The sequence below is a fragment of the Sus scrofa genome, chromosome 10, assembly GCF_000003025.6.
Source record: "Sus scrofa isolate TJ Tabasco breed Duroc chromosome 10, Sscrofa11.1, whole genome shotgun sequence".
NCBI classification, from domain to species: domain Eukaryota; kingdom Metazoa; phylum Chordata; class Mammalia; order Artiodactyla; family Suidae; genus Sus; species Sus scrofa.
Genome location: NC_010452.4, coordinates 60,361,479 through 60,374,148, shown reverse-complemented (window position 1 = coordinate 60,374,148; position 12,670 = coordinate 60,361,479). Strand labels below are relative to the sequence as shown.

The window sequence follows — 12,670 nt, the reverse complement described above, 5'->3', positions numbered from 1 at the left end:
CAGCTCATGGTAAAGTAAAATAAAGACTGATAAGGAGGAATTATTGTCTCTCAAGATGCCTTTTTATTTTCTTTTATTTATTATTTATTTTTTTGTCTTTTTGCCATTTCTTGGGCCGCTCCCACGGCATATGGAGGTTCCCAGGCTAGGGGTCGAATCAGAGCTGTAGCCACTGGCCTACACCACAGCCACACCAACGCGGGATCTGAGCCGCGTCTGCGATCTACACCACAGCTCACGGCAACGCCGGATCGTTAACCCACTGAGCAAGGGCAGGGATCGAACCCGCAACCTCATGGTTCCCAGTCGGATTTGTTAACCACTGCGCCACGACGGAACTCCATGATGCCTTTTTAAATGATACTATCTATTGGATGACAGCTCAATATAATGTCTCTTGTTGTGACTCAGATTTATTTATTTATTTTTGGCCGCACCCATGGCACGTGGAAGTTCCTGGCCGGGGGTCAACCACCAGAGCAGCAACCAAGCCACTGCAGTGACAACACTGGACCCTTAAACCACAGAGCCACCAGGGAACTCCTAATGTGTCTTACTACAGGAGTCTATTTATGGGCTGCAAAGTTCCCAGAAATAGTTACCATGTAGAAGTATTTATTTTTAAAAATTTCACAAGGAACACTGAGGGGACAGCTAAATGCAAACACACACGCACACAAATAACCCCGCTGGAGACACATGGCAAACGTGAGATTTAATCAAATTTGACTACTTTCGAAAATTTATAATCTCACTTGAACATGTGGCAGGTTCCCTACCACATAAAGCTTCAACATTCACAAATAGAACTTAGACAGCCCATTCTTAGAGTGACTAGTGCTAAAACTGCTTTCAGTCTGGTATTACCACGTGCAGTGGCACTGGGAAAATGATTCTGTATTATACGGACAAATGCCATATTTATTGCCAAGAGAAGTTACAACTCAAACTCTCCAAGTTTACTGCATATGCTTGGCAAATATAAAGAAAAGGTTATTAGAAACAGTCTTCAGTTTTGAAAACCAAAAAATTATGCAAGTTTTAAAATATTAAAGAACCCAGAATATGTTATCAGCCTTATTATAAAATGGAATCAGTTTTAAGGCTGAAAACTAAAAACACACACTTGAAACTACTGATTATGTGCCTTTCCTTTAAAAACCCAAGTGTCCCTCCTCAATTATTATCTTTGACAAAGACGTATGGATTCGTCGCCAGGGCCAGTCAACGGCACACTGAGGGACGACTGCCTACAAGTTTTGATCAAAAGCCCAGTAATACAGCTTTTCCTAAATTCTTCCAAACCGAAATGAGTTTCTTCTGACTGTGGCAAGGAAAGAATTTTAAAATGCCAGCAGTGTATATACTCTGTAGTAAACACAAAGGAATATAAGTAAGAACAGAAAAACTTTAAAAAGTTCAATAAAGGAGAACGAAAAAAAGAAATCAGTAACAAGCACTAATTAGAAGAACAAGCCGGCAGACATTAACTTTTTGTACAGCATCTTCCAAAGTTGGACTTTGTCTGAATTTGCCTTTTTCTCCCTCCCTTGTTTGTTGTTTCTGATCACCTGTGGGGCTTTCTTACCATGCATGGCATGTTTGGGGCCCGAGAACAGTTTGACCAGGGCCCAGAAGGCATCTTCTTCATTCATATACATGAGGAGTAAAGCTGTGATCTGGCTCATGCCCTGACAGTATCCAACTTCCTAAGGAGTGAATGAGAACAGAGAAACGGGGGGTTTAAGATCAAACTACATGCACAGGCACATAGAAAAGACTGACATGAAACAATCAGAAATGCCGAAACACCTTGTTTAATGGCCAAGTCTACAGAGGAAGATTACAATCTCAACACCACTGAGCCACACACCGTCAAAGAATACACCCCGTGTTCGAGAATGAAGGTGACAACGCAGCAGTAAGGACGCGTCTGAACCGACACGCGTTTTCCTGACCCCTGCTCAACAGCATCACCCCTTCTGCAAAGAGCCAGTTTCCTTTACTGTTTATGTGCGAGTCTCAGCTCAAATTCCTCTTCTTTGCTCAGATGCTGGCAAATCTCTCCCCTGGTACAGTCCCCAATCTGCTATCTTTTCTCTAGGCTTCCGGGCCCTTATGTAGACACATTCTGGGGTTCCCATCCAGCCTAAGCCCCTTCCCTGAGTACTGCCCACTGCCCCCAGGATCCATGCTTACGACGTGGCCTCGGGGAGTTGTGTCTGTGCCGTGTGAACCTCAGCTGATGGAGGAAAGGACACCCGACCCAGGGACCCATGAGCGGGCTGCACAACTATTTCACTCTCTCACTGGTCAGATACTTTCTCTAGGAAAACTGAATAAAGCCACAGAGACTGCAATCAGATGGTGGGGTGTCCTGAACAGGGCGGTCACGCCGAGTCCAAGGGTGCCAGATTAGCCTTGGAAAACAGGTAAGCGCCCAAAAGAGCATGCTGGAGAGAGAAGAAGTGGAACGAACAGCTCCCGAGAGAACCAGTTACCACGTGGCCCAGAGTGGCAGAGAGAGGGAAGCCCCTCACCTCCCACGAGCGCCATTTCTACGCGAAGTCCCTTAACTTGCCCAAGTTTGAGTGAACTTCTGTCCCTTGTAACATAAAGCTTTTGATTATTTTTTTGAGCTGTGCCTGCGTCATGCATAAGTTCCTAGGGCCAAGATCGAATCTGCGCCATGTAACATCCAATCCTTAGCCCACTGAGCCACCAGGGAACCCCAACCCTTCGGATCACCATAGCAGTGATACTCGGTTAAAGGTGTCCCTCCCGGAATCCAGTCAACAGGCATTTATTTGGCACATCTATATTAGTTTTAACACTAGATGATCTTTCTCCCAAATTCTCTCTCCCCCCAGAGTAACAAATATGTGCCTTAAGAACATGCTCTATTACTAAAATTTTAGTTTTGGCCTACTCCAGGAGGTAGCAAGCAGGTTCAATGAGTATCCCATCTGGACCTCACTGAATGGCAGCCTCTGGGGCCATGAAGAGTCATCAAGAGTCAAGGAGAAATTCATCTAGCTACCACTTCCTGTCCTTCAAGCCCTGCTCATTCCCGTCCTATGTGCTTAAAATAAGACAAGACAGAAAACATAAAAGAACAGTCTGGAGGAAGAGAGGAAAAGTGAGATTTGCTGTCATAGTGGGGTTTTTTCCACTTCCAAGCCAGCTCTGCCCTAAGGCCCTGGAGCTGCCACAGGAGCCTCAGGAAGATAAGGAGTCCATGAGGGCCCCATCCGTCCTGAGATGAAGCATCGCAGGCCAAAAGGAGCGTCCAAAGATCCCCTCTGGCTGCTCAGAACACAGTTCAAAGCGCTGCGGGCAGGCACGCTCCGACTTACCGTGTTATAAATAGAATATGCAGCAAGGACATGGAACAGGGATTGTTGCCTAGAGAAAATACATGGAGATGGAACACCATTTAGTTATTTCACAGACTTTTAAAGCCATAAACTTAAAAAAAAATCATAAACTTAAAAACTACTATTATAATAAAGACATGATCCAGAGTTCACACTGTGGCACAGAGGAAACTAATCCGACTAGGATCCATGAGGATGCAGGTTCGATACCTGGCCTTGTTCCGTGGGTTGGGGATCCAGTGGTGCCATGAGCTGTCGCATAGGTCACAGACATGGCTCAGATCCCATGTGATTGTGGCTGTGGTGTAGGCCGGCAGCTGTAGCTCCGATCTGACCCCAAGCCTGGGAACTTACATATGCCTCGAGTGCGGCCCTAAAAGAAGGAAAGATAAAGAAAAAATAAAGACATGATCCCAAGCTCAAATTTAAACAACATGCCGTACAAGCTAAACTTGAGGCTAGATAACATTCGTTTTGACAGAATTTATACCAAAAAGCACAGACCATTTTTCAAAGTGTTGCCCTCTCTCACTGAACTCTTCTTACTAGAAAGCAGCAGCTAGCTGGGCAGAACCAAGGACGGCCTTCTGAAGCTGCATGGAGTGCCAGGGGCTGCAAGACCCTGCAGGGTGGGGTAGCTGTCTCCCAGGAAGCAGTAGGGGCCCTAAGCCAGCCTCCGGTGTCAGCGCTGCTGTTCCCACAGCCTGGGTTCAGGGGCCTGAGATCTGAGGTGGCAACAGGAGTGGCTCCCGCCCCCACCTCTAATTGCCTGCTAACAAAACATTTGCTTCCCGACCCATTGCTTGGGCTCTGCTGCTCTAGAGGCCCTGCTTCCACAGGGAGGAAGGTCCCTACCGGGAGACACAGCGATTCCATGGAACCAGAAGCCAAGGTAGTCGCCCGGCCACTTTGGGGCCCTCACACCTCCAAATCAAGAGGCAAAGAGGGAGCAACTGCACCACTGGCGTGACTGGTCCTGGTCGTGGAGGGGAGGGCGAGCTGCTCAGACACAGGATGTAAGGAAGAGCCCGCCAGGAGCCCAGAGAACACTAACGGTGCCTCTTAGCATCACTGAACCCTGGGCTTCAAGTCAACAGAAAACTACCAAACTCAGGCAGGACTCTTAAGGATGAAGGTTCCAGGCCACCAGGCAGGGAGCCCCGCCCAGCGGGGAACTTGTGAGAGCGACAGGAAAGTGGGAGGCAGTGGGCCGGCAGCTCGTAAACCAGTGGCGACCACAGGCCCAGTCACAGAAATGAGGCCTCTATCAGTGGTGAGCGTTTCGCCCTTATTTTGGGGTGTATCTGTTTGTGTATATACCTGTATTTATTTCAGATGCGTTTCCTTCCTCTCTTTTCCCTTATTTAACGTGCAGTGTTTGATAACAGTTGACTATATCGCAGCATTTAGGTTACACACATCCAACACCCCCCAAGGACTCTGCATCCTTTTGTGGGTTAGAGGTCAGCAAAGTTTCTGTCATAAGCAGAACAGCTGTACCACGTCAGGCCCAAGAACGACTTTATTGTCCATTTTTTGGAAATTAGGTTGACAAGGATGGACTGCGATGGTGAGCTTGACAGCCAACTTGGCGAGGCTACACCCCCCAGGTATTCAAAGCTCCCGTGGGTGCCGGCTGCCCGCTTCCTGATGGCCACCCAGGGACCAGGAGCTTCCCCGGCCGTCCCTGGACATGTGGAAGCCCATTCCTCCTGATAAAGCTCTTACTGGTTCCCGTTTCTCTGCCTGAACCCCAGCTGATGGGGAGGGTCAGCAAAACTGCACCTTTCATGTTCATTAACTGCTGCAGTCACTTCATACACTCATTTCCCAATGTTTTAGTTTCACCGGTACATGGAGTCAAGGTTAGAAGAATATATGCAATTGCTGGCATGGTTCTCAGAAAGTAACACAATCCTTCATTTCTTTTCTAAAACTTAAAAAAAGTATCTACATATATTTAATTAACCCCAGGTCATAAAACGATTTTATAGCAATGTTACAGCTCTTCCTATGTCAAAGATTAAAATCTAAGTTAACTCATTTTTTTTTTTTTTTTTTGTCTTTTTAAAGCCTCACCTGTGATTAGATCCTAAATTCCACACAGCAGGGACAAAATGATCTGCCAAAACTTAAACCTTTAGAATTGGAATCAAAATTGTCTCTATATAAGACATACTAAACATTCTTATTTTAGGTTGATACAGACTATTTATAAATGCTATTCCTAGTTCCTAACAGTAGACTTTACTTACTTAACACCGTATCTGTCTCGAAACATGATATGGTCCCTAAATGTGCGGTTGACATCAAGGTCTATTTGTCTGATATCTGGTGAGCAGCCCCGGGCTCTGTGCTTTAATTTCTGAAGAGGAAAAAAGAAGGGAAGAAAGCACGTTTTTATGGAAATCAGTTGTTAAAAAAAAAGTAATTCTCATCAAAAAACTTTTGCTTTAGGAAAGTCATTTCAAAACTGAAAACATGAAAAGCTACATAGTTACAGGTTTCTCTCCCGTCCAGGCCCCCTTTCTTCTGTTCCAACCCCTCCCTTCTCCCAGCAGCCTCCTCCCTCTCATTCTGACAACGCAGCCGGATTGTAATTTGGGGTGGGGTGTGCATTGCTAAGACTCTTCACAGCTGAGCCGTGCAGTTTACTATAATTCCTTTTTTCTTTTCAGCACAGTATCATGTTTTCCTTGGGGCTTATCACTGACTTGTTTCATGATCTGCTTTCTTTTCTTTTGTCTTTCCTTCCTTTCTTTTTTCTTTTTAGGGACGCACCTGCAGCATATAGAAGTTCCCAGGCTAGGGGTCAAATCAGAGCTGCAGCTGCTGGCCTACACCACAGCCCCAGCAATACAGGATCCAAACCATGTCTGGGACCTACACTGAAGCTCACGGCAACACCGAATTCTTAACTCACTGAGCGAGGCCAGGGATCGAACCGGCATCCTCACGGATACTAGCCGGGGTTCGGGAGCCCCTTGCTTCGTCTGCTACATACTTGTCGCTAGTTCAATCCATACTCAAGTGGATTATCGCTCGGGTGGCGTCAACCTCTCCTGGCGCTGTTCCAATAGAATGGGCCCTATCCCGATTTCTGTTCCCTGGAGACGAGGCTCCAGAGCTCTCGGACCTGCTGCTCAGCAGGGGTCTTCACCACCTGTTGGGCCTTCCTTGGCTTGGGTGCACTGTCTCCTGAATCTCATGTCTTTCTTGGTTTATTCCCTTGTTCTGGAAGAGCCCATCCTCCAGGAGCTCTGGGGAAAAGGTGTGTGGGAAATAAACTTTTTTGATACTTTGAATGTCTGACAATTCTACCTTCTTTCTTAGGTATCTGGCTCTTTCAGAATTCTAATTTGAAAATGTTTTTGCTCAAAAGGCACGGCCTTCGCTGTCTTCTAGCTTCCAGGGTCGCCATTTTAAATCCTTCCTTTTTATGAAACTTGCTTTTTCTCTAGAAGCTTGTAAGATTTTCTATCTCCAAGTTCTGAAACTTCCAATTTCTGTGCTTGGTTTGGATCTATTTTTAGCCATAGGTTTGGGGATTAGATGGATCTTTTCAATCTTAAAAACTCATTGAGTTTTGACTTCACAATCTATTTTCTGGCAGATTTCTTCACTTGTTATTTTCAACCCTCCTCTAGAATTTTTCATTTCTATTATCATTTTTTATATTCATAAGCTGCCTTGTTCTCAAATGTTCCTTTTATAGCTTCTATACTTGTTTTATGGATGCAATCTCTCTATCCCTCTGAAGACATCAGCAAGAGTTCTTTGGTTTTCTTCTTGCTCTATAGTCTCCTTCTCACAAATTGCTTTTCCCACTTGTTCTTGTTTTCCACGTTGGTGCCCAGCTCCTTTCCTGTCAGCTCATATGTGAAAGGAGCCCTGCAAAAGCTGACGGAAAGCTCTGCGTGCAGACGGGGCTTCACGGGCTGCCTGGGCAGTTCTGCTGGGCTTCCCCTGAGGTCAGGAGTCTGGGGGATTTCTTTGGGCTGGTCAGGTTTCCTAAAGCAGACTCTTCTGCTCTCCTGCCAGGAGCCCAGTGGAAGGAGAGGCTGGACTCCCTGCCTCAGGACACGCAATTGCTCTGCGCCTTCCTTATGCAGCCCTGCTGCACAGGTCTGCTTCTCTACAGCCAAACAAAAACCCCCTCTCTGCAGGATCGGGGAGGGGACTCAGGAACTCCGCTTCTACAACAGACTCTCAACCACTGCTACTTTTTTTTTTTTTTTTTTTTTTGGTCTTTTTGTCTTTTTAAGTCTTTTTGGGGGCCGCACCGGAGGCATATGGAGGTCCCAGGCTAGGGGTCTAACTGGAGCTGCAGCCACCGGCCACACCACAGCCACAGCAATGTCAGATCCGAGCCGCGTCTGCGACCCTACATCACAGCTTATGGCATCGCCAGATCTTTAACCCACTGAGTGTGGCCAGGGATCGAACTTGCAACCTGTGGTTCCTAGTCAGGTTTGTTTCTGCTGCGCCACGAGGGGAACTCCCACTGTTACTCCTTTTAGTTTCACTCTCAGAGGTACGTGGAATTGGCAAACATAAAGCCTTTGGGAGATTCTGAGATATGGATCAGGTGCTTCTCCAGTTTTCTCAGGGTCACTAAGATTACTAAATGTTTGTTTGAATTCTGGTCTCTAAAAACTGGTAGCTGTTATCTCTTCTCCCATTTTCTCATTCCATGTGGTTATGTCTTTATTAAAAAACCTCTCTGTGGTCTATTTAATGGCATTTCAGGGGAAAAGGCATTTCAGGGGAAAAATGGGTATGTTTAACCAGATGAGAGATTAAAATTTATATTAATTTATACTTAGCCATGCCAACTCTAATTAAACACCTTACATACAAGTATTATATTGACCTATTTACCATGTACTGGAAATATATATATTTCTGTTAAAATTAATTCTAATAAGTATATATGTAACTGCTAATTCCTGCTTTAAGCTAAAAGTGGAAAAAAGAAGGCCACCTGGAACATACATATGTATATTAAGTGTTTTTGAGTATGTGTATTTTTGTGTCTCGAGGTAGGAGCTCAGGGAAAGCAGCTTCTGTAACCTTTTAAAACATGTGCACTTCTGCAGAGTTTTAAAACACTTCAGAGTTCTGAAGAACAAAAAAGCTATTTATTCCATTGTATTAGAACCATACAACTACTGAACTATTATTGTGTACTCTTCTGATGAAAGTTGATCCAGAAGACATTACAAAAATATAGCCTAAAAATAATACTCTGTACATATTTGTCCGTTAAATATCTTTCAAGAAAACAAGGTAATGGGCAAGTAAAGAGGTTTCGGTTATTGTTCTAAGGCCTCCTGGTAGAAGATGAGGTATCAGAACACAGAAGGGAAACTCTGATAAGACAGGCTGAAACATGCTTTAAGATGAAATTTAGTTCAAAGGGAGAAAAACACCCAAACACGCCTATAATACCAGTTACTCCAGAGAACAAGAAAATCCAACAGAAAAAGGACCTCATGACAGAAGCAAAGCCCAGTTAAGCAGGTTAAAAAATAATAGAGCAAAGATTCTTCATGTCCTAGAATGGTTACAACCTAATGCACAGAATCAATCAAGCATGTTTCCAATCAGAAAATCAAGCATATTTCTTATCCTAACAAAAGCAACTTCTAAGGTTATCTCTGAGATTGGGTGGCTTGAGGTCCGTGAGTGTCACAATAAGAAAGATACACATTTTACTTAAAAGGAATAGGATCTAATGAACCTATGAACCTGAGGGCTGAAGTACACTGGAAGGCATCTAGACGAAAAACTAGCACTCCCCACTATGGGTCTGGCCAACAAGATTACTCGGCCTGCTAAGGCTGCCGGCGAGGTTGCTCACCAATGTGGACAGGGCTCTGCAGTGTCAAATCCATCACCAGACACAAGAGAGACAAACAGCAAGGAGATACCATTACAGAAGAGGAGGGAGTTCCCTGGTGGTACAATGGGTTAAGGATTCGCATTGTCATGGCAGCAGCCCGGGTTCGATCCCTGGCCTCGGAACTTCCACATGCCAGAGGCATAGGCAAAAAAAGAAAAAAAGGAAAAGAATAGGAGAAATTAGTAGGTAAGAGCATCAGCTCAGGAGCCAGGACAATTTCATCATTTGAGAAAAATCTCAGTGGATTGAAAAAAAGTAGTTTTACTGCCACAAAATTTCCAACTTCAGGAGAGGAATATATATACCACTTTTGGAAAGAGCGAATAAGACAGTGTGACTGAGAAAAGAAGACTGTTATATGCTGGAAGAATCTTAAACAGTAAAAATAATGTTTGTGATAGTGTTGGAAATTATTAGCCTCAAGAGACTGGTCCAGGGCAGTCATCTCTTCTGCTGTGATTACTACATACTGGTGTTTACTATGGTTCTCATCTTAAGCAGCCACTGGATACTTTTATTCTACATATAAAAAAGTCTAAAATATAACTGAGAACCGCAGTTCTGAGACTGGCATGTGCACTGGGTTGGCCGTGTCCCCTCAGGATTCCAGTCTACCCAGAACTTGGGACATGGGGTCTTTAGAGATGCAGACAAGTTAAGAGGAGGTCATAGTGGATTAGGGTGGACCCTAAACCAATGACCATGTCCCCATAAGGTGAGACACAGCGACACAGACACACCCGGGAAAGGCCACGTGAAAGCGGAGGGAGAGACCAGAGTGGAGCCACCTCGAGCCAGAGAATGCCTGGGATGCTGGCAACTCCAGGATCCAGGAAGAGGCAAGGAAGTGGGCTGCCCTGGAGCCCTGAGAGACAGCCCGCTCCGGGTGCCAGACTTCAGAGTTCGGACCTGCGAGAGTGCATTTCGGTTGTTTTAAGCCACTTGGCTCGTGGTACTTTGTTGTGGCAGCTCTAGGAAACAAACACAGCATGCTAACTAAAACCTTCTTCTTCCACTAATTAAAGCGACATGTACTGAGCACTAGCATATGACAGGCACACTGTTCCAGGTGCTGGGGTTAGATTTTACATGTTCTCTCAGACACATTTTCAACACTGGTTCTAAAACCACGACATTAAAAGCAAGTATCTAATCAACAGTCTAAATAATTGAAGCTCTAAAATTCTAGGACATAAACTCACAGTCTGTGTCGGGTCCAAACAGCAAATTTTAAAAGCCTGTTAGTCATAAAAAACAAGTACTTGTTTAAAGTAACCAATATTTATTACTTTATATCTTGATGAAATTTTATTTATTTATACATAAATATGAAAATCTCAAAAGCGCATTCCAAAGCCCCTTTTATAACTGGTGTTGGGTTTAAATCATAATTTTTTATTTCAGTTATTTTATTTTATTCTATTTATATTTTCTGAGGAACATATTTAAAATTCTTTTTAGATTTATGTTTCTTACTCCTTTCAAAGGTTAATATAATTTAGGTTTTGAAAGGGCACAGCTGAGATGACAAAGAGGTAAATTTAATGCACTGGCTCCTTTATAGAAAGCATAACTGACCAATGAGTGAAATATTTTACTTCTTATTAATAAACAATAAAACCTAGAAATACCATAATAATCTTGGAGGGGAGGGGAGAAGAATAAAACAGTCAATCATACCAGGCAGCTGTTGGATAAAATTAATTCTGTTCTTTTCCCCAAAACTCTGAAAGTGACACTATAAATCTATTATTAATACTACATAGGAAACGAGCAGCTCCAACAGGTGTTAGGCCATTTTCCTTACGAATAGGCCCCAACACTGACTGATTCAAAATATCAGGCAGGCAGTTACTCACACTATAAAGGTCTCTTGTTTCTTCCTTCATTTTCGGGATCTCCAGGAGTAGAGCCCAGACTTCACCTCTGAGCTGGAGTGGGATTCCTTTGTAAATTCTCCTATGAAACTTAGTAAAAGACACACATAGTGAGTTCTGAGTGGACAAAGCTGAGACGAGTCTTTCCTGATAACTGATACAATTTACACCGCACATTTGGATGCTCTCCTGTTTACTCTTCAGACCCCCGCAGTAAGGACGGAATAAACAAGGAGGAAGATGTTGCGTGTGTCCGGCCCACGAGTACTCCCTACACCCCGAGGGTGCTCCCGCGGTGCGCCGAGGCAGGGTCAGTGCTCTTTTTAAAGCTGGGAACATCCTGCTGACAGAATTAACCAGTTACACATCTTCTTCCTTTCCCTCATACACCTAAAAGGTTCCAAAGAGCACAGGGTCCTCTTGGGTCAACGTGTCTTCATGGAGGGTAGAGTCTCTCTAGAACCTTCTATCTCATAACTCAGTGTGAACCACATAACACCCCACAGGCCCCACCACACACACACACACACACACACACACACACACACACACACACACACACACACACACTCATTCTCTCCCTCCCTCCCTCCCTCTCACTGTTGGAGAGAATCTTCAGGAAAGCCACTGATCCTGTCTGACCAGATGAAAACAGTGGTAAGTCTCCATCAAGGAGCACCATCACTTTTGAATGAAGTTACATATAAATCATCATCAGAACCATCAATTCTTCGGGTCCTTGGAAGTTCACTGCTATCGCTCTAACAATCTTAAGACTCAACAGACGTCTCTGCACATTCTTACATCTTTTTTCCTCAAGGCTAATTACACATTCAAAATAACATATAAACCTATTATGCTCATTACAAAGTTGTGCATAAGGAACCTTTGAAACTCAAAAGTAGATGGAACTTAAAAGGAAAAGATTAAACAAATTATGGGAGAAACTTAGTGAGGTAAGAATAAGTACATAGTTATCTTTACAATAAAAATAATGTATTTAAATAGCATGGCTAAGAAAACAAGATGCAAGTTCAAATAATTGAAATGCTGATGAGCTATGAACTACAGCAGAGCTTCAACCTCTACAATTACACTACTAAGATTTTTAAGAGCAAAACCTTCAGTAACTAAATCATGATGGGGCTTTAAGAAGCTCTGATCATGTGATTTTTAAATGAGTAACACTGTAGAATAACTGTCTATGAAACGGTGAATACTGTGAAGTTGATTCAATTTGATAATTACATAATTTCAATTTTATTCTTTCAGTGGAAACATGTTTCCAATTTGAAATTTCAGCGGACTGCAAACAGCGCATTTTAACTCTGAAAGTAGATGTAACTGGGGGAATCTCGGCAGGAAGGCTTTGTGTAAACTAGACTCTGCTACTTCAGCATTTCCCACGTTCTCAACACTCAGGACTGACTACAAACGGAGAGTGGGTTTTTATAAAAAGTGAACTTAAAATTTACTTTCCTAAGAAAGTTGACCATCTATATTCATTTCAA

The 12,670-nt window shown here is 43.7% G+C and overlaps 1 protein-coding gene across 6 annotated transcripts in view; it reads right to left on the bottom strand.

Annotated features, from left to right (window-relative positions):
• Positions 1-12,670, bottom strand: part of USP6NL (USP6 N-terminal like) — a 204,895-nt gene that overhangs the window by 24,251 nt on the left and 167,974 nt on the right. For 5 of the 6 annotated variants that reach the window (XM_021064996.1, XM_021064995.1, XM_021064997.1 and 2 more), the window contains 4 exons: positions 11,142-11,249; positions 5,633-5,742; positions 3,357-3,405; positions 1,589-1,709 (listed from right to left, as the gene is read on the bottom strand). In XM_021064996.1, the coding sequence (XP_020920655.1) occupies positions 1,589-1,709; positions 3,357-3,405; positions 5,633-5,742; positions 11,142-11,249 (388 nt within the window). The remainder of the gene's footprint in view (positions 1-1,588; positions 1,710-3,356; positions 3,406-5,632; positions 5,743-11,141; positions 11,250-12,670) is intronic. The other variant, XM_013980314.2, reaches the window with a different exon arrangement.